At 42.4% G+C, this 22,338-nt stretch overlaps 1 protein-coding gene across 2 annotated transcripts in view; it reads right to left on the bottom strand.

The window, feature by feature from the left end:
• Positions 1 to 4,149: 4,149 nt before the first annotated feature.
• Positions 4,150 to 22,338, bottom strand: part of mindy2 (MINDY lysine 48 deubiquitinase 2) — a 65,854-nt gene continuing 47,665 nt past the window's right edge. The window contains exons 6-9 of one of the 2 annotated variants that reach the window (XM_034190101.1): positions 15,664 to 15,806; positions 12,544 to 12,717; positions 11,708 to 11,893; positions 4,150 to 7,907 (exon numbers count right to left, since the gene is read on the bottom strand). In XM_034190101.1, coding sequence (XP_034045992.1) covers positions 7,743 to 7,907; positions 11,708 to 11,893; positions 12,544 to 12,717; positions 15,664 to 15,806 — 668 coding nt within the window. In that variant the 3' untranslated portion in view covers positions 4,150 to 7,742. The remainder of the gene's footprint in view (positions 7,908 to 11,707; positions 11,894 to 12,543; positions 12,718 to 15,663; positions 15,807 to 22,338) is intronic. The other variant, XM_034190109.1, reaches the window with a different exon arrangement.

Genomic DNA, 22,338 nt, shown 5'->3' with positions numbered 1-22,338 from the left:
GCAGACTTCTTATTCACCTTAGGGACACAAGGTAGTCCTGCACCCTGAGAACGTAATGCCCAGGCCAGTACGTAAGGTTTAATTAGGTCATCAAGGTAGGGAGGTGCCAGTCCATGAATAATTTTATAGGTTAGTAGCAGAACCTTAAAATCTGATCTCACTGGGACAGGAAGCCAGTGAAGAGACGCCAAAATGGGTGTAATGTGGTCGAACTTTCTGCTTCGTGTCAAAAGTCTGGCTGCAGCATTTTGAACCAATTGGAGACCCCTAATGCTAGATTGCGGTAAACCAGAAAATAGAACATTGCAGTACTCCAATCTAGAAGAGATAAATGCATGGATTAAGGTCTCAGCATCAGCCATAGACAGGATGGGACGAAGCTTTGCTATATTTCGCAGGTGGAAGAAAGCAGTTCTAGCAATATTTCTAATGTGGAGGCCAAAGGACAACGAAGGATCAAAAATTACCCCAAGGTTCCTCACTTTGTCAGTGTGATGTATGACACACGAGCCGAGGCTGAGCGTTAACTGGTCAAATTGATGCCGATGTCTCACTGGACCAAGAACCATCATTTGTCTTATCAGAGTTTAAAAGTAGGAAGTTTCTAGACATCCAACTTCAAATACTTATTTGCAGCAGTTACATACAAATAAATTATATATATATAAAAAAAAATCATACATTGTGATTTCCTGATTTTTTTAGATTATGTCTCTCACAGTGGACATTCACCTAAGATGACAATTTCAGACCCCTCCATGATTTCTAAGTGGGACAACTTGCAAAATTGCAGGGTGTTCAAGTACTTATTTTCCTCACTATATGCACACTCGTGTATGTGACGACATGTTTATGCCGTATGGATTTAGTTTTTGTATAAAATGAATCTGATGCACCAAGTTTAGGATCAACTTTGCTGAGTAAATAATGTTCCATTACAAACAATGACAACAAAGCGGCTCTTGGTCTTAGTCTTTTATTAACCGAGTACTGCTAATCAGGTTATGTCCCTCATCTATAAGGCATTTTGTTTATACACATATATCAATATCTATATAGATATAACTATATAGATAAAGGTATATATATATATATAAAAAACCACATACATTTGTGTGACTGTAATGTGAAAGGCTACATACATTATTTGGTCATTTATGTAAATAGACGGAACATTTAAATCAACACAAATGATGAATCTCCCACCACTTCTTCCTTCTGCTTTTATGTTTAAGTCACTTAAATTGTAATATAATGGATCGTTGAGTGGAAATTCTACTGTTGGACCAGTCAAAGGAAAAAAAAAGCTTTACTCTGCCTCATGCTTCATTTGATACTTTCCACCCAACACACAAAATCAGAGAGCTTGATATTGCATTTAAGGAAACTTCTCCCTCAGATTGTTCAACACTCTTAATGCACGTACATCTGAATAGTTTCCATTGCTACATAACACACTATACTTTTTTAAAGCATCCATTCCCTTTTCTATGTCCACACATAGAAAAGTTGTTAAATGACCAGACTGAACGTATAACCTGAATTAGGGGTGAACCTATATTTTTTTCTGATTGAGTCTGGTACCAGTTTTGTCCTGTGTACGCATTTCATTAAGCAACAAACTCTATACTCTGCCAATCAAATGGCACCCACATATTTCTTACAATTAATCAGACTGCAGCACCCCCTGTTGTGCTGGTACTCAGGCCTTTAGCCGTTCATCTGGTATAGGTATATCAATAAACTGTATACAGTGCATCTGGAAAGTATTCACAGTGCTTCACTGGTGATGGTCTAGTGGTTAAGCATTGGGCTTGAGACCAGAGGATCCTCGGTTCAAACCCAACCTGACCGGAAAATCACTAAGGGCCCTTGGGCAAGGTCCTTAATCCCCAAGTTGCTCCTGGTGTGTAGTGAGCACCTTGCATGGCAGCACCCTGACATTGGTGTGTATGGGTGAATGTGAGGCATAATTGTAAAGCACTTTGAGCATCTGATGCAGATGAAAAGTACTATATAAATGCAGTCTGTTCACTTTTTTCACATTTTATTTTACAGCTTCATTTCAAAATGGAGTCAATTCTTTTTCCCCCTCAAAATTCTACTCACAACACCCCATAATGACAACATGGAAAAAGTTTTTATTTATTTTATTTTTTTAATTTTTGCAAATTTATATAAAAAAAACAACAACTAAGAAATCACACGTACATAAGTATTCATACCCTTTGCTCAGTACTTTGTTGATGCACCTTTGGCAGCAGTTACAGCCTCAAGTCTTCTTGAATATGATGCTACAAGCTTGGTGCACCTGTCTTTAGGCAGTTTTGCTTATTCATCTTTTTAGCACCTCTCAAGCTCCATAAGATTGGATGGGGAGCGTCGGTGCACAGCCATTTTCAGATCTCTCCAGAGATTTTCAACAGATTCAGGACTGGGTGCTGACTGGGCCACTCAATAACATTCACAGAATTGTCCTGAAGGCACTTCTTTGATATCTTGGCTGTGTTTAGGGTCATTGTCCTGGTGAAAGATGAACCGTCGCCCCAGTCTGAGGTCAAGAGCGCTCTGGAGCAGGTTTTCATCCAGGATGTCTCTGTACATTGCTGCATTCATCTTTCCCTCAATCCTGACTAGTCTCCCAGTTCCTGCCGCTGAAAAACCTCTACACATGATGCTGCCACCACCATGCTTCATTGTAGAGATGGCGCCTGGTTTTCACGCCAAAGAGTTCAATCTTTGTCTCATAAGAGCAGAGAATTTTGTTTCTCATGGGTCCATCAGGTGCTTTTTGGCAAACTCCAGGTGGGCTGCCATGTGCCACTTCTGTCTGGCCACTCTACCATACAGGCTTGATTGGTGGATTGCTACAGAGATGGTTGTTATTCTGGAAAGTTCTCCTCTCTCCACAGAGGAATGTTGGAGCTCTGACAGAGTGACCACCGGGTTCTTGGTCACCTCCCTGACTAAGGCCCTTCTCCCTCAATTGCTTAGTTTAGACAGGTGGCCAGCTTTAGAAAGAGTCCTGGTGGATCCGAACTTCTTCCATTTATGGATGATTGAGGCCACTGTGCTCATTGGGACCTTCAAAGCAGCAGAAATATTTCTGTACCCTTCCTCAGATTTGTTTCTCAAGACAATCCTGTCTCAGAGGTCTACAGACAATTTATTTGACTTCATGCTTGGCTTGTGCCCTGACCTGCACTGTCAACTGTGGGACCTTATATGTAGACAGGTGTGTGTCTTTCCAAATCATGTCCACTCAACTTAATTTACTCCAGGTAGACTCCAATTAAGCTGTAGAAACATCTCAAGAATGATCAGTGGAAACAGGATGCACCTGAGCTCAATTGTGAGCTTCATGACAAAGGCTGATTGTGTGATTGCTTGTTTTTCATTTTTTATAAATTTGAGGAAAAAAAAAAACCTTTTTCACATTGCCATTATTGGGTTATTGTGTGTAGAATTTTGAGGGGGGGGGGGGGGGGGGAATTTCATCCATTTTAGAATGAGGCTGTAACATAAAATGTGGAAAAGTGGAGCGCTGTGAATACTTTCTGGATGCACCGTGCATCAAACTGCAGGGAGTTCTATTGAAGTGGTATGTTTTTTTTTTAACAAATGTACTCATTCAATTTAAACCCTTTTGCTTATCAACAAATATTCAGTTGGCTCAAGAACATCACATACCAATTAAGATCATTCCTTTGGCCATTATTATGTTCTGATATTGTACTTAAAGAACAATAGCACTGTTGCACGATTTGCATTCTGTATAAAATGAGGTATGTTGCTTTCCTGTTAGTGCATATCAATGGAACAGTGCAAAACCAATTACAATGACAACACGTTCATCTTGTCAAAACACAAATTTTACAGCATTTACCCCACCATCACTTTCACAAGGTATACAATTAATTGCTTGAGACATTGAAGACATAATATCCTTCTGATCGATTTATCGTAGAAACTACGGGGTGCAACAATCAGTACAATGGCAACAACAACAAAAAGAAAATTCCAGGAATAATGTAATGAATGGCATGCCAAAGCACAGTGGAAAATGTGAAATAATAGTAAAATATGTGCCTCTTCTCATCACATGCACTCACACACTACACAACACAAAATCTTACAAATCAATAAAACTGCCAGAAGTCAAAATTCAAATTTAATCTTCACTTGGAATGTTGTATGAGGTTCACTTAATGGGTACAGCTGGGTAAATCTGGGCAGTCTCAAGACAATCTGTCCCGATAATAACCCAACTGATGTCAGTCAAGAAAACAGACAAAATATAAAATAAAAAAAGCTTCCCATCTCCCCATTTTCATCTTATTAACAGTAACATTTATGGTCCTTCCTAAGTGTGTTTTAATTTTAACTGACATGGGGGGTGGGGGGTGTATGTAGTTAACAGTATTTCCAAACCGTCTTCAGAGATTTTTATTTTTAGGTAGTCCAAGTTAAGAACAGCTGCTTAATTCATTATCCTCAGTTCAGTGGTAAGTTTCTTAAACACTGTCATGCTGCTTCCTTCAAACTGTCAAGATATTCTATTTAGATCATCCACACCACATACATACAACCAAAATAATGGCCGACAATCTGCCAACACAAAGCAAACCCTTTTAGAAAGACAACCGAGACATCCCTTCAGAAAAGGCCTGAGATTTTGTTGTCCCCAATGTATGGATTGTCTCATTTTGGACAGCCGTTTCCTTTTGCCCTATATAGAATATGTTGAAATGTAAGGCGTAATATGTACAAAGTACAGCTGGGGGTGCAGGCAATGAAATCAAATTCCTTGTCATCAAATTGTAACATGGAAACTGCTTTAGTACTGCTGCGAGGACCGACTATGACACACGTCTTCCTCAGTCTGACGAACAACAGGAGGCTTGAGTAAAGGCATCCAACTGGAATGTACTGATAGAAAAGTTATCTCAGGAGGCAGTCCTGTGGTAAGATAATGGCACAAACCAAGAAAGGATGCATTACATAACTATGTACATCATGTTTCTCTAAGTTTAATGCTGCATTGAAATGTACACACTGAAAGAGCGTAATTTAAATTTGAAGAACGCACTACGCTCCAACACAGCTACACCAGGAACGAACATTTTCTGTAACCCTGAAAGTCCATGAGTAAGTGATGAAATTTCCCTTTCATTGCACAACGTTCATAAGAGGCTAGAAAAGGCGAGTGAGACTGACAGTGACCCTAAAACAAGTACAGTCCCCTCTAAAAGTATTGGAACAACAAGGCCAAGTCATCTGAATTTAGGAGACACAGAATAGATTTGGGTTCAAAAGATAAGTATGACAAGACTTTAAAATTGCTTTTATTTCCTCACATTTAAATCTGAATGTATGAAATGCCAGAATGTAGCACCTTTTGTATCAGACTGTCCAGTTTTTTAGGTGAACAAAAGATATGTCTCATCATCCTGGTGTGTCCTGTCAGATTGGTGAAGTGTTAGTTATCTCTGTGTCTACTCTGGGCACAGCCAAAACTATCTGGAATGTCCCGAAAAAGACAGAAACCACAGCGTTTACTGGGCAAGACATCAAATGGCTGGCAAAGGAAGAAACAATAGCTGATGGCAGAAACATTGTGAGAGCTATAAATAAAACCCCAAAACAACAGTAAGAACAACCACTGACCTCCACAGGGCCAAGGTGAAGGCATCACAATCCAGCACTCATACAAGACATTGAGAGTATGAACCAAGTCAGGACTTGGGCGTCCGGGTGCACTGATCCTTATCAATGCTGTTACTCAGCATGGCAGCAGCAGAATGAAATCAGAAGTCTGCGGGAATATTTAATCTGACGTGTAGAGAAATGTATCTGAATAAATCATACAGCAACACAACACCCTAAAACTCCCCACCAACTCAACAAAGGACTTTAGAGAGAGAAAAGTAGAAGATTCCAGAATACCAAATCAGTCACCACACCTGAACCTAGTTTAGACTCATCAAAAATAATTGAGGCTCCTGTAAAAGAAGAAACCAACTTGATGGTGGTTGGTGATGACAGTCTCAGGCTTGATGCAGTTGTTGCATTGAACCAAATCGTACGGGTCATTTATGATTCATATGTGCCAATAATTTAAACAAAAAATGAGTGGTGTGACACAAAAGCTGCTACGTTATTAAACGTTCTCATCAGAATCCCAATGTAAGAAAAAAAAAAAAAAAGAGAACGTACATAAGTCCCTTTGGGTGCTCCCTTGCATTTCATGCCAGCTTGCCACAGCAGATCCAAGGTGGAGCTGCATGTTGATTTGGCACAAGTTCTACACCAGATGCCCTTCCTGACACAACTCCATATTACATGGAGAATGGGCAGATTTTGAACCAGAAACCTTCCACACTAGAAACAAGTACATTTGACCGCTTGGCCACCATCTCTGCAACACATTCCCAATATAAATATCAGGAAATAAAACCTGACATTCTAAACCATCTTCTCACATTGGTGTTGTGATCTCAAACCAAAATGTTTTCTATGTTCAGAAGAATCAAGTGAATTGAACTTGTTCTTCCAGTGCTCTTGTAGGTCTTCACATCACAGATTACAGACTTGGATTCAGGTTTATGAAAAATAATAGCACATTTTCACGTTCCGAGGGGAACAGTTTGTCACTTAAACTGTAACTCCATCAAGAACCCAGCATGGACAACGCGTGAAGCTACAGTCCTTTATAAACAGGTAGGGCTCTAATCCAAATCCTCCATCATGGACTTCTCTCTCAGAGAAACATCAGACTGAAATGCAACACTGTCCTGCTGGACTGAGTTGTTGACATGAAGAATAGTGCCATAAAGCTGATTAAATGTCACACACGGCAAAAAACATCTGGCTACTTTTCAATTTAAACCGCTTACATGGGCGATGCTCTGCAAATGAGGTGTGCACACCTTCACAGAGCACAAGTACTGTGCAAATGAGTAGACATTCAAACAGCCCTGCCATAATCTGTAAGGCAAATCTGAACATGGCAAACTGCTGTCACGTAGCTACAGTGTTCAGCATCTGGCATTAAGGAACCCTTTAGAACATCGTTTTTCAAAGAGAACACAAATAGTGTTGCATTAATTTTTCATGAAGTGATATGCTGAGGGTTGGGGGGAAGAATGCCTTTCAGGTAAAAGGAAAAAAAAAGGAACCTCCCAGAAAACCTTTCTGTTGCACAGGTACAGGTACATACTGTACACACATAAAAAAAGAAAACAAAAACAACTCTTGGAATCTATGGCTAACTTAAAAAAAGTGTGGTTCTGTGTAAATATTGACAAGTACAAAAAGCTTATAAACTGCAATAAAGAAAAACAAAAATGTTTTGACGACAGGGTGACATTTTGTTTCTTCAGACTGCGTCTTTTTCTAGAAAACATACCACCCCAAACAAACCACAAATATAGTGCACTATGTGACTTGTAACAAAGTTTGGCCGACTCTATTAAAGATATGGGGTAGTTGTTGTTGTTGTTGTTGTGTCCCTTCCTCTGATGTTCAGGTTTTGTTGAGGACAGAGAAGGGCAGGCACCAGTGGTTTGGGAACAGCAAATCCTGGGAGTCTTGTCATGTCACTCCTCCCCGTGTTTGTCCTCAAGTCAAGTCTGTTTTCAGTCTACAGCGAGACAAACGCTGTCCCCTTCATCACAGACGAGCAAATGCACAACACTCACAGGCGTGCGCGCACATACAAACATACACACACATGCTGTATGTTACAAAATTACACATTTGTCTTTATCCTTTGATTCTTTCTTGGCTTTACGCTCCCCTGTACAGGACTGTTTTCCTGGACTTGGTGTGGCTCCGGCTGCTGCTCCGGCTGCTCCCGTGCCTCCTCTGTCTGACTCGACTCCCTCTGCAGGCTCTTGCTGGCCCTGCTGCACAAACAGGTGGTAGTGTATAAGCAGCCAAATCCCACAAGCTTTTATCAAACAACTTGCACCGTGACACTTGAGTTCCAATCACGAACCTTATAGTCCATAGGCCACGTAGGTTTTTGTCACCAGTCCAGACAGAGGGTGAAACAACATTTACAATCCAGCCTCAGTATACCATGGCCTGCACAAAAATGGATGCTAGCCTGCACAGAGCGGCAGCTATTGAAGAGTAGGCAGGGGTCACAATTTGACCTTAAACTTGAGATCTGTAACACTGCTGTCCTATACCCCCAGTTTGGTGAATTTCAGTACAATTTGTGGAGTACTTCTCCACCATGGTGTTGAATCCACTCATTCACATGGATGTCTCTGTAAATTGTATCTCATCCTGTCACTTTACGTTGCACACTCGGGCAACACACTGCCACGTTACACAAAAAACAGTAAAACAGTGCATTATGTATTGTTAGAAGGGCATAGCCAGAAATTTATTTTGACAGTGTTTCACTGCCCACTACACGTTGCTGCGTGCACAGAATAAGACAAATTCAAGATATCGTTAAAAAAAACAAACATTTCTCTGAATAAGGAATTAGCCTGCATTCTTAAATCATTGGGTCCATAGTGTCAACTACCTGAGTTTTCAGACACAAAATATACACGGGTCTCTCTTTATCTCCCACCACATCCACTGTGATCCCAAGCGCAAGACCGACTTCATTGTATTTTCTAGACTTGCTTTTTGGTTGTAGTGAGCTTCAGCTCTGTTTTCAGCTGAATCTTGGAAGCTTGTGTAAAATTCAGATTCCAGTTTCCACTGAAGCCCTCTTTCAAGGCTTGTACCATTTTCCCAGGACACATGTGAGAGACACATCGGGTGTCAGTTATGAGAAAAGGTTTTGTCACTGGTGGTTGAGTGACAAACGGGTGCATCAAATAAAAAAATTATAATCATGAAAATGTTCATTATTTTTGTCAGATATTTCAGAAAGTGAAAATGCGATATATTCTAGACTCATTACATATAACCTAAAATGTTGCAAACATTTTTAAAATTTTATTTTGATAATTACGGCCTATAGTTAAGAAAAGACTCAAAACATTACAATATTTAAGTCACAGAAGGTCACTGCTGAAAGGGTTGACTCAACAGGGATGACTGCAACCTTGAGAAGACTGTCAAGCAAAGCTGATTCAAGACCTTTGGGAGCTTCATAAGGAGTTGACTGAGGCTGGAGCCAGAGCATCAAGAGCCACCACGTACAGTGGTGTCCAGGAAATGGACTACAAGCAAAGCATTCCTAGTGTCAAGCCACTCCTGATTCAGAGACAATGTCAGAATCGTCTTAACAGGGCTAAGGAGAAAAAGTATAGGGGCACTGCATGTGTCAGTGCACATGTCTTGAAGTAGCCCTCGCGCAACCTATCATGGGATAGTCTGTATGCCTATAGCCGGCATCCATGGATGTAAACAAAGAGAGGTGCTGTACATTTAAACCAATTTTGGAACCAGAAGATGTACTTGGAGCTGTTATTAACTCACCATTAGAGGCAGCAACAGTAGCGGAACTAAAAAGATGGTTAAAGTGCAGAACTGCACATTTAAAAGGCAAGAAAAAGGATCTGATAAAGATGTAAGTTCTGACTAACTTGGTCTAGTTATACTGATGCCTGCAATCATTTTTTTCATTCACCAGATGTCACTGTTTAATGCTTGGAGATATAAATACTTTACGCAGTACTGGTGTCGCAGACCAAACGGTCCGCCTTTTGCATCTCCGCATGATAAAGGTAAAACCTCTTACATCATTCTAAAGTCAGTTTTAAGCAGAAACAAGGCAAAATTCCGTGACGCTCTGAAATGTCCGATGCGCAGTAAACACATCAGCTAGCAGCTTGTTTAGCCGCGGCGCTTCTGCCACCTTTTATGATGAAATAATGCTGAATTTATGTGGAAATGATTGTTGTACTAAAGCTTCAGACATCTGTTGCTGAGATAGATGATGACTGCAGTGCAGTTTGAAGCAGAAATGAGGTGTTAATCCGTGAACCGCGTCATCGGGGGGACCAATTTTTAGGGGGCCCGTTTGGTCGGCGACACCGGGAATGCTTCAGATGCTTCAATGGCCATTTTGTTGGTTACTGTGACTGTGGGGGTGGTACCCAAGAGGTTAGTGCGCTTGGTTTCAGTGTGGAAGGTTCCCGGTTCAAACCCCACACCTGCCTTTCCCCATGTTATGTGGAACTGCGTCAGGAAGGGAATCTGGCGTAAAACTTGTACCAAAGCAACATGCAGATCTGTGGCGACCCTGAGTGGAAAAACGAGGGAGCAACTGAAGGGACTTACTCTCATAAACATCCCACTTTACTTTTCAATTCTGACAAATAATTTTCTATTATATAACAGCTGAGTGGATCCTTGTCATTTGATTGGTGCTTTGTATGTCACGTGATGTCCCATTTGTGTTGCATTGCATTTAGAGTGCAATTTGGTTCCATTTAGCGTGGAAATTTGGTTCCATACGTTTGGTACCATTGCACTCTGCACGCACAAGCACACATGCAACGCATGCACACACACACACACACACACTCACGTAAGACATCCACTGCACTGTAAGCCGTCTGGAGGCATGAAGAGCTGTTAGGAAGACGTTAGAATGAAAAGCTGCACTAATTTCTGCCGTAATTTTTTTTTTCTCTGCACTGAGGATGTACACAGTCTTTTTTTTTTTTTTTTTTTTTTTGGAAGTACACAAAGTTGGTGCACAGCATCACGGACGACATCGGCAGAATTATTTTTGAACTTGTATTTAAAGTTTGTGTTGGATTGTTGATGTCAGAGCAGCAGTGACGCACCAAAGCTGGACAAATTTTTGATGTGACCTTTCGCTGGAGTGAGGAAGTACACAATAATTTTTTTTTGGAAGTACACAAAGTCAGGGCAGTACCACACCAAAATGTAAGTTCCTTTTCTGTTGTTTATAAATTAATATATCAAATGACAAGGATCTATTTTAGCTGTTATATAAAACAAATAATGAATGTTTTTATATTCTTTCAATGGAACGAATACGAGGTCTGTTAGAAAAGTATCGGACCTTTTTATTTTTTTCAAAACCCTGATAGATTTGAATCACGTGTGCTTGCATGAGCCAACCTTGAACCTTCGTGCGCATGCGTGCTTTTTTCACGCTTGTCGGTTGCGTCATTTGCTTGTAAGCAGCCTTTGTGTGAGGATGGGTGTAGTCGCTCGTCGTTTTTTCTTTGCAAGGAAATGGCGGAACGACTGGAGCAGCGCGACTTCATCAAATTTTGCCAGAAACTGGGCGACAGCCAGGTGGAAACCATTTGGATTATTCAGACGGCTTTCGGTGACGATCCTCTGGGCATCACACAGATTAAGGAGCGGTACAACCGGTTTAAAGACGTCCGCACAATGATGGAGAGCGCGCCGCGCTCCGGTCGGCCATCAACATGCTGAAATGACCAGATCATTTCCAAAGTGAACGCTGTCGAGATGTGGGACCGTGGTGTGATTATCTGAGAAATTGCGGAAGAGGTGGACATCAGCACTTTTTCGGCACATACCATTCAACGAGGCTCATTGAATGGTTTGTTCCAGCTTTCACCTCATGAAATATTTGTACCACTGAACTCATAAACATTCATTTTTTGTAAATTCAGGAAGGGTTACAGAACTATTATTCCAAAATATAGAATATTAGTTGTACAACCCTCACCCCCTAAGCACTTAGTTGAGGTTGTACTTTTCCTCTTTTCCACCCGTCCTTCCTCACCTGAACCTGTCCTGCTGCTGCAGCCGCTGCCTGCTCCTGCTCCTGGTAGTACTGGGAGGCGCGTCGGTCTTCCTCCTCCTGAAGTTTCTTGGCTAACTCCAGGTCACTGATGCCCTCTGGCAGCTGCTCCCACTGGAGGTCCTGGCTTTGCTGTTCCTGCTGCAGTGATAGTGCCATCAGATAGTCCTGATACACACAGGCCCGTGCACAAAGACAGAAAGACTTCATAAGATACAAACCCTCTATTCTGTGTTTATGTGTCATCTTCATTGTGGCATAAAGCAAATCTTCCTTTCAGCTTTAATGATCTAAAAGTCTCTATGTTGTGCATTTTGCATCAACAATTAACCCATTCCCCCAGTTGCTTCATTTCAAATTTCCTCAAAGTGAACTGAACTGACTGTGTTTGCAGAAAATTACATACATTGATTTTCCTCACCAAACCTATGTTGCTAATAAAGGAGAGTGCTTGAAGGCCCTGTGAAGAATAAAATGGAATGTTCCCCTGTATTCCCTCATGCAATTCTCGTGTGTCTGATGAGCTGGTACAGGGAACTAAAACACATCTATTATTGAGGAATGTTCTTTCCTGTACAGGTTTTTCAGCCTTGGTTGCTGCACACTTGGAATTTTACTGGAGTCATGTGTTTTGTTCTTTTCATTTAATTTTCTTGTCTAGTTTTTTCCGCAGTGGCTGTATAATTCAAAAAGCAGTATATCTAATCATATGACAGGTTTTATATCATGCACTGAATTCTACAAAAGTCATGTCCTCAACTGATCCACAATGTGAGAATGCTGGTTCTACCAGCCGTGGCCTGCGTCAGTGCTCAGACCTGATCTATCTGATCCTGCTGGCCGCGGTACACGGTCTCTGGATCAGAAGGAGGTCGCAGCCGAAACTCTGAATCACAGAAATTGCCGTCTCCATCAACGTTGTGCAGACTCTCCCACACAACCTTCTCCTCAGTCAGGAAACCCTGGTCTGTAACCAGGAGGTACAGCTGGCCCTGAGAAACACCAACACAGATACAATAAAATAATCAAACCATCTCACCAGTTTTTATTCAAAAGCTTTGATGAAGGATGTAAATATGTGTGACTGAATGACACACAGCCTTTCTTACAGCCGCAATGATGGTTCAAAAGTAAAGTATCTGCTGCAGTGATATGAAATGGCAACTGTGGGCAGGAGCTATATGCGACCTGGAGGTACATTCTGAACGAGGACTTTTAGAAGGTCATAATGTTGTACCAGGGTTGGCTGAAAAGTTCATAGGCTAACTATGATGTGATGGGGGAGTTAAAACTGAGCTGGCTATTTTTCAACAGGTTCCCATTCAGGCTACCACTGGAATGAGCTGGTGTCAAACAAACGGCTACTTGGAGGCTAGATGAGGAGTTTTATTTGCATTGTGAGGGAATGTCAGCTGTGACATTTTGGGCATGTGGCATGTTTCTGTGTGGATGATCCAGCACTGCTGCACAAGGGGATGCTGATGTTTCATCTGGCTGCGGCAGATCGGTGGTTATTTTTCAAGAAGTGCAGATGGGCCAGTTGTTTATAGTTTGGCTCTTTTGAAGGCCATCTGTGATTGCAATGTGAAAACTGAGACCATCACCTTCCCAGGAGACAAACTGACACCCTTTGGATTGCAAGAGGACATGTGCTTCCACTGCATGGATGATGTAGCTCTGGCTCACAATGAATTACCCAGCACTTATCCAGGATTAGGAAACATTTAACGAAATTAGCTGCATGTGTTTCAACATGTGTTACTTTTCCCCTTTGACATAATGAACATAGTACACTATTGATCAGGATGCACAATTGATCAGGGGTCAGCAGATGCTGCACCCACAGAGTACAAACCTTTGACATACCACATTCTGCATGTAAAATGTTATTAACATTCTCCTGGGAGCTTCCAACATAGTTAGCTATCTCACTGATACCAATCACCTACTGTCCATCCATCACCATGTGACAAACACATTGTAATAAGTTAATCAGACACAGGTGCACACTGTCCAGACTTTGGGTCATCTTCCAGGCTTTCACTGCCCCTGAAATTCAGCTGCCCCCAATGACACTGTTAACATAGTTAAACCATCACCCCTTGATGTTACAACAGTAACAACAAGAATGTCCTTCTGAGCTTCTTTTTCTAAAGGTACTTGGTGACACAGCAATGCTATTTTCTGGCCATTTTGATAAATACACCTGACCATCAACTTTCAATGTCCTCTACAAAACATAACTCTTAAGCAACCCCCCCCAAATATATATGTATGTGTATATATATATATATATATATATATATATATATATATATATATATATATATATATATATATATATATATATATATATACACATCCATGGTAATAAATCTTTTTTGAAAAGCATGTGTGAACAAACTGGTCAACCTTCGTTCATGTAATTGCCAAACATAATGTACTCGTATATGTTAAAATGAAAAGCTCAATTATCTTTTCTTGAAAATGAAATATTTTCCCTTAAAGCACTTCTTCACATCGTGTGTGACTATTATGTGAACTTTCAGTAAAATTTATGTTCCAGTTAGGAGTTAATCTTATGAAGTGAGTATCATATGATGCACAATTAAACCAATAATTCCACTGACCTCCCCTTGAGGATGTCAGACCACAATGAGTTATTAGTTTCCTTCATCCACAGCTTCGTATGTTGTGCTATCACTGTGCTTCACTCAAATCCACCAAAACGGTTTAAGAGAATTTGGGTTACAAGATTCATGGACACAGGGTGACGCCTATAGTAATGCCCCCCCCCCCCCCCCCCCCCCCCCCCACACACACACACACACACACACACACACACACACACACACACACACACACACACACACACACACACACACACACACACACACACACACACACACACACACACACACACACACAGGTTACTGAATCGCCTCAAGTAACAAGTTTGGTGAAGCAACCAAAGATACAGCAGCCTACTTAACAGGCTGAAGACTAATTTGTAGGGTTGCGATAACCAGTTATAATAGCCTATAATCTCTTGTACACAACATTAGTTGGGTAAATCAAACAGCATGATGTTCCTACAATTTAAGGGTAAACATTTAACAGAAGCTGTTTCAAATAACTGTTTGAGTAATGTGTTTTTATAGTGTCAATGTTCAATTTACAGAGACAGTGTGCACATTTCCACTGCAGAGAAGACGATAAATTTGTTTCCAGGAAAGCGATTCAGAGGCCACAGCACAGGTATGAGTACTCAAAAGTCCATTTCTGCAAATTAACTTGCACCATGCCAAAGGTGCCAAGCCATGTTTCAATTTGTAGGTTTATAGCTGATTTCTTTTTAAATTAAAATCAATGTGGAGTTTCACTGCTTAGATTTGACCTTATTAATTTATTGACAATCTTGACCACTGACTACCCAACAAGTCATCTTAGTTGGCCAAACCCAGCTAATTTGGTCATATCTGTGTGATGACCAACATGGAAACAGACATTCGATTTACTACTGTGGGCTTCACTTTAAGAAAACAATCATTCAAATGTCACATGCATAACATATTTTTTCTCAAAAAGTCAATGAAAATGGGTTTTCGATTAGTGCTACTGAATGGAGGTAAAAAAATAAGCAGTTTTATTTAAGTTGCTGTAGTGTGCACACTTAACATACACAATACTCCAAATATAACTAAGGACAACAGTAAACAGGCTTGAGGAAAGTATACCTCCACCAACACTAGAATCACTAAAATATGGAAAATCAAGGAACAATACCCTCTTAGACATGCCTTAAAGACCTATATTTTTCTCAATCCCCCAATCTATTTTGGCAAAATCTGGCCATTACCTTTTGAAATCTGTTCACAGTGATCCCATTACCTCAGTCGTACCTCTCTCAGGTGCAATGATTTTGGTGTATTTCTTACCTTATACTTGATCATGGTGCTGAAGTGGTTATTCCTGAAAAAGACACACAGCTCTCCTTCCTGCACAGTGGATGTGAGCTCACATAAGCCGTGGTACGTCAGCTGAGTGGCTGTGCTGCTCAGAAACTGCTCGGCCACAATCCCTGATGAGAGGGATGGGAATGCAAAGTGACACACCAATAATGAATCTTACTCAAATACTTGAATTAATTTACTTAATGCCTGTAGTCTGTGTACATAAATTATGCGCATAAAATGAAGTTAAAATGCTTTTCTGTTGAGTTTTTAACCCGTTACTACTGACTGATGTGATGCTGAAAATATGTTTCTGATATTCACTTTGCAACAAAAGAAAGCACACATAGAGAATTAAAACCGTTTAAATTGTGTGATTATTAATCTATATGGCTGAGTGGTGCTAGTTGAGCTGGTATATTTTAATCTATTTATATATTTATTTTACCATGCATTTTATGGATATATGCTTTCAATCTGTTTAATGTGATTACATCTTGATTTTTCAATAATTTTATGTGTAATGGTTAGTGTAAAGCACTTTCATTTGATTGTTATTATTGGTGGTGACAAAGCAGTTAAGTACACTTGTTTTCAGGGCGGAAGGATCCCAGTTCAAAACCCACCCCTGCCCATTTCTCCATGTAATGTAGTGTTGCATCAGTAAGGCCATCTGGTGTAAAACGTGTGCCAAATCAACATGCAAATCCACCTTGGATGTGCTGTGGCAACCCCGAGTCAAAATAAGGCAGCAGCCAAAGGGACTTACTACTATAAAATAATACCTGTTCTGAACTTTAACCATAGTGAAGTGGCTGCTTGTATTTCAAGAACCACAGAGAGTAAAAAAAGCAGATGTTGCACTTGAATTACTCAGGCATCCCAAATTTTTATTTGATTCATTTCAAAGTTTTTCTTGAAATTTACCAGAAATTCCTGCTCTAACATTTAATTTTAACCCAAGGGAATGTACCCTCATTGGATTTTTGTAATAGGTTAGTAATATTGCTCAACTGAAAGGATAAACTTAACAGAATGCAAAGAATCGTAGTTGGAAAAAATGTTTTTTCTAATTATCAGCTTGTGGGCATCTTTTGACGTAGCAGGTTGTGCACTATAGGAAAAATTAGCCTGGTTTTAAATCTTAATTAAATCTTAACTCTTAAGATGCAAATGCAGTGAAGCACAAAAGCACACAGTGACTATTGTGTCAGTTTTGCTCATGAAGACCGCTGAATTTAATGCATCAGTCCTGATAATATGGTTGCAAACTTTAATCAGTCAGCTTTGAAGCACTGAAATCTTGTCATCTCACTGGTTTCATGACAACATATGCAGAAAAACAACCATGTGATGAGCAAATGAGCAGCTGCCTGGCATGAAAAAAAGACTGTTGACCATCTGACTGTAGTGTGTTGGCTCAGCGAATCTCCAGCTCACAACTGTTGAATGAACAAATATTTATTAGAGGAAATTTTACAGACAGCTGCTAAGACAACTGTGAGCTGTGGAAGTGGCTTGTTTGTTGAGGGGCCACATCTGCTTCCTGGTTTTATTTGAACTTGGTCTGTGGAGAATGTGTTTGCACAGAGCGCTGCAGCAAACATGTTCAATTTGTAATATTGTAAATGTGTCAGTGAATTAATGCTATTCTGCTGTGAAGGTTTGCTTGTGCTACTGGAGGTGAACAACAAACAGCAAAAGAGCCAAAAAAAAAAGCTCAGCTGGACAACACTGCAGTAAACAGAAAGGGCAGGTCTAAAAATGCACTTCTAAAGTCCTTAGTTTTAAAGGACATGTCGAACATTTTTTTTAACGTTCCACTTAGCAACACAACATCAAAGTATTCATGACTGTAAGTCTCTCTGTTCACATGCACTCAAAATTTGTGGTCTCTGAAGTGCTATGTGCCGGCGCGGGTTGAGGAGCGGACCTGCGTCTGACTGAACCCAGCGCTAAATAAGCCTCCCGGCGACCGAACAGACCAGGCCCAAGAACAGCACCTCCCTCCGGGGTCCATGACAGCAAGCAGACGGCGTAACGCTCCCAAGGTCCACAGCAGACAGCAGGACAGGGCACCGCGGCTGGAAGGCCGGCTGGCATCAACAAAACCCCAAAAAAGTCCCATATACAACCCAACATACAAGAAAAACACCAAACCCACCCAAAACCTCCCCAGGGGACCGTCCCATCCAACCCCGGGAAGAAAAGAAAAACTCCCAAATGCAAAAACCCAACACAGCCCCAACAACACAATACAAACACAAATTCACAAAGAAAAATAACAACCAACCCCCCCAGAACGATATGCAGAGCCCAACCCCCCCCCCCCAGAAGACCTTTACCGCCAGTTCTAGGAGAGACAACCAAAACCGGAATCCCACAGAGGTCCCCAGGTTTACATGGAGGAGCAGCGCCCCCCAGAGGACCGTACCATCAACCCCAGGAGGCCCCCTCCCCACAACCCAGGAACCCCAGACCCGGCCACACTTGGTGAGTCGGCCCCACAATCAATTCCCCCCCCCCCCCCAGAGGACCGTCCCATCAACCCTGGAGGTGGAACCTGGAAGGAAGCATAAAAACACAAAAATCCAACCCCCGGCGGACTTCATTAAAACACCCCGGGGGCAAATAAAACAACTGGAAAACCCTGTTACCTCCTCCAGCACCCCGAAAGACCCCAGATCACTCCCAGAGCCAGTCGTTAGCTCCATTTTGTGCGAACGGCACAAAATTACTAAGCCGGGAAAGGAAACAGGAAAAACTAACCCGATCCCAATCCCGAAGCGCAGCGGAAAACCGGAAATACGTCCGGTGCCCCTACCTGACCATACCACCAGCCTATCGGGAGGGGCGGAACTACCGAAATGGCGAACGGCAACAGATCGGCCCACCCCTCCGACTGAGGTATGTTCCCGCTGCACCACACCCCGGTAACACCAATGACGAACGGTCAAAAGCCCACCGAGGCTGGAGTGGAACCGGGCCCTAACCAAAACCCAAAAAAACGCCCCTGACAACCCCCCCCCTAGGTGCAGAGGTCTTCTGAGAAACACTCAACGTGACCAACCTGCACCACCCCACAACCCACAAGACAAACGGTCTTAGGGCAAGTGAGGTTGGGGTTAGGGAAGCAGGGAAATAAAAAACAACAAAACAAAACGACCCAATCCCAAAGAGAAAATACCTAAGTTCAACTAATAAAAACCAACGATTGGCTGAGTCCAGCCGAGCTCCGAACCGCCAGTCGTTCACTCCACAAGAACCGCCTCTAAACACCCAAACAATTTATAACCCCTTACAAAAAAACAAAAACAGCCCAAATAACTAATTATGTTTCTTTTTTTTTTTTTTTTCCATTATTATGCCTGTCCAAGAACACCTGAAGATATCCTTAAGGATCCTAACAATGGAGAGTCATTACTCCACAACGCAGTGACCCAAGCTAAGGCGTCACCTCGGAGCAAATTTGTCACATATGAGACACGGCTACCATCAGAAGAGAAGGAAGCCGAATCTCTGGGTGACGGAGTTATCTGCACCGGTATCGATAGTGCCGCAGCCGGAGGAGCAGAAAGCAGAACGGCGTGCGCTGCAAGCTCCGTAATGCAGGCATCTATTTGTTTAATTAGGTTTGCGAGATACTGTAATTGCTCCCATATTTTCTCCAAGTATTCTTGAACTCTTTCGGCAAATGGAACTGCTTCTGCCGCTGGGTCCATTTTAGAATGGCCGGGAACTACTGTTATGTGCCGGCGCGGGTTGAGGAGCGGACCTGCGTCTGACTGAACCCAGCGCTAAATAACCAGAAAGCGGTTCCAAAAACAAAACAATTTTATTTTTCCCCTCTTGTGCAATAATTGTGTACAACATAAAATATGGTTTGTCTGGCGGAGTGAAGGATGGCGCGCTCTCCAGCGCCAAAAGGGATCGAAGCCCGGCGCTTCTGGACTCAAGTTCACCGCCAAACACCCCCCAGGTGGACACGACAAACTGACTCTGTGAAGGATAGAAGAGGTGAGGTAAGTCAACAGCTACAACTAATATCCCTCAAAGGCACACACTATCAGCAACACATTCAGGTCTGAATTTAAGCTTTATGTAAATGAGCAGCTTCTCACAACAGGTGGAGGATCATCAGTCCGCACGCCACAGCCGTGAGAAGCGAGCTGCACAATTCTCATCAATGTTCAAATATACTGCGTAACAAAATACCAAATTACTATTAACACTTATTCAGACAATCAATCACCTCTGATGTGTGCTGACAGCATGTGTCCCTCACCCGTCCTCCTTCACAGGCACGATGTGTCAAACCCAGGCGCGGTCCTCAGCATCTCACAAACGAACGTCACAAGGTCGAGTTCCCGGCAATTCTGCTTGAATCACTAATGGCTTAAATGCAGAACGCCATCTCATTATCCGCTTCAGCTGAAAGTCTTTAAGTCTGCACGTGAGCATCATCCACAGGTGCTGCGAGTCATTAGGCCTGCACATGAACATCCTCCACAAGTGCAGCCAATAATGTTGATGAGGGTGAAGGATTCTTCTGCCAGCACCTTCTCCACAGACAAAAACCAGTTTGCATACCACCTGGAGAGCAAAGAAAAGAAAACAACACAAAAACATCCAGCCAAACCCCCCAACACACAACATGATGTTTTTTATTGTTCTCCCTGAGCGAGTTAACAGGTGCATTTCCGAAAAACGTGTCACTCGGCAGTTCTCAGTGTGTGACGTACATATTAGCAAAACAAAAACATCCCAATGGCTGACAGACAGAGCAAAACGAATGCAGTTATGTCCGATAATGAAGCTCCGAAGCTTTTCTTTGAAAGTGATGGCTCAGATTGAAAGAGGAGACGACACACTTAACCCCAAAACACTTAACTTTTTCAGAGTCTGTCGAACCTAATTGTGGTGACATGCTATTTGTGTCACAGGATGCTGGTTTACTGCTGCCATGTACATGGATGTGGACCATTTCCACCAGTGGACCTTTAATCAATTGGCTGGTGATCGCGTGCGTGCTCAACGCATGAGTGAATGTTCATTTTTTTATCTTTTGCTTTATGTTCCTTTCAATGGAGCTTTCAATGAAAGCAAAATGTTTATTTTACTTTGAGAGAGTCTGTGGGAATTTCAATCTGAATGTCTGTGTGTGTGTGTGCACAACAACGTTTTAACACGTAGTTCAGCTGTTAATTACAGCTTTGTACATGACGTGAAATGTCACAGATGCAATCAGATCTGCTAGATGTGATCACATCTGTGACTGCACAGATCTAATCACATCTATCAGATCTGATATATGTGATTAGATCTGTGCAGATCTGATACACTTTCACAAATTGTCACAGGTCACATACAGATGTGATCTGTGGCATTTGTACACTGAGTGAATAGATCCAGCACCTCTTTTGCCCTCCAAAATGGCAGCTTCAGCTCTGAAGGTAACGTGACTGCACAACATCTATAGCAAGTAGTTACTGCATTGATAGATAAAAAATTTGGGGCATTAAAGTGGTTAAACACAAAATCCCAGACACATTTAACAGTAAAGGGTAGATCCCTGTGGTTTTCACAAACACTTTTGGTGCAACTCAGACACATCTTCAGTGATGTACCCTGGGGTCACTGGGTGTTTCGGGTCTCTCAACATCATACACCCTCGCCCAGGCGACCCAGCCGGGGGGTGATCAGGCCCCAGCTTGGGTCTGAGTAGCTTAACGGTCCACGGATCACCCCGTTTGATCCACAGCCATCTTGACGCCTTTTCTGCCGCGTCAGTGATGTTTTTAATGGCTCTTCTGCAATGCAGTCCCTTCATTCCCAACATCTTGAGTGCTCTGATAAGTGACTGGCCAACAAATCCTCTGCAGCTGACCTCAATGGAGTTGCATTGAGTCCTCCATCCCCTGCTTCGGCATTCGCTTGCCAACTTCTCATACTTGGCCCTCTTCCTCTCAAAGGCCTCCTCCATCCGGTCTTCCCAGGGAACAGTCAACTCCAGCAGGACCACTTGCCTTGTTGTTTCTGACACCAAGACTATGTCCGGCCTGAGTGTGGTCACTGCAATGTTTTCTGGGAATTTAAGCTGTCTCCCAAGGTCAACCTTCAGCTGCCAGTCCCGTGCTGTTGCCAGCAGCCCTCCTGTTGGTCTTAGGCTCTGCCGTGGTTTCTCCCCAGCCTTTACAAAGGTGAAAGAATACCCTGCTGGTTGCTGTTGCCTGCTGCTAGAGATCCCTGTGCTGATGACCTCTGCAATAACCTTCAGCACCTGGTCACGTCCCCAACGGTAGCGCCCATCTCCCAGTGCTCTTGGGCAAGAGCTCAAGATGTGCTCCAGCGAACCTCCTCCCTGGCAGAGTGGGAACAGTGGAGTGTCTGCCAGGCCCCAGCAGAAGAGGTTGGATGGACTGGGGAGAACATCGCAGACCGACTGAACTAGGAACTATATCCGATGTGGTTCAGCCTTCCACAGCTCTGTCCATGATATCTTCCGGACTGCTGCCTGCTCCCATCGGGTCCATGCCCCTTGCTGCTGCATGGCTACTGTCCTACTGTAGCGGGCCTCCTCCACCCCTGCTCGGACCTCATCCAGGATCAGCTGGCGTCTTTCCTTCCCCTGGGCTTTGCTGTACCATGGTCTTGGGTTAC

Source organism: Thalassophryne amazonica, chromosome 2 (genome assembly GCF_902500255.1).
Source record: "Thalassophryne amazonica chromosome 2, fThaAma1.1, whole genome shotgun sequence".
Classification (NCBI taxonomy): Eukaryota; Metazoa; Chordata; class Actinopteri; order Batrachoidiformes; family Batrachoididae; genus Thalassophryne; species Thalassophryne amazonica.
The sequence above is the reverse complement of the archived record's forward strand: the minus strand, read 5'-3'. Positions and strand labels throughout refer to the sequence as shown.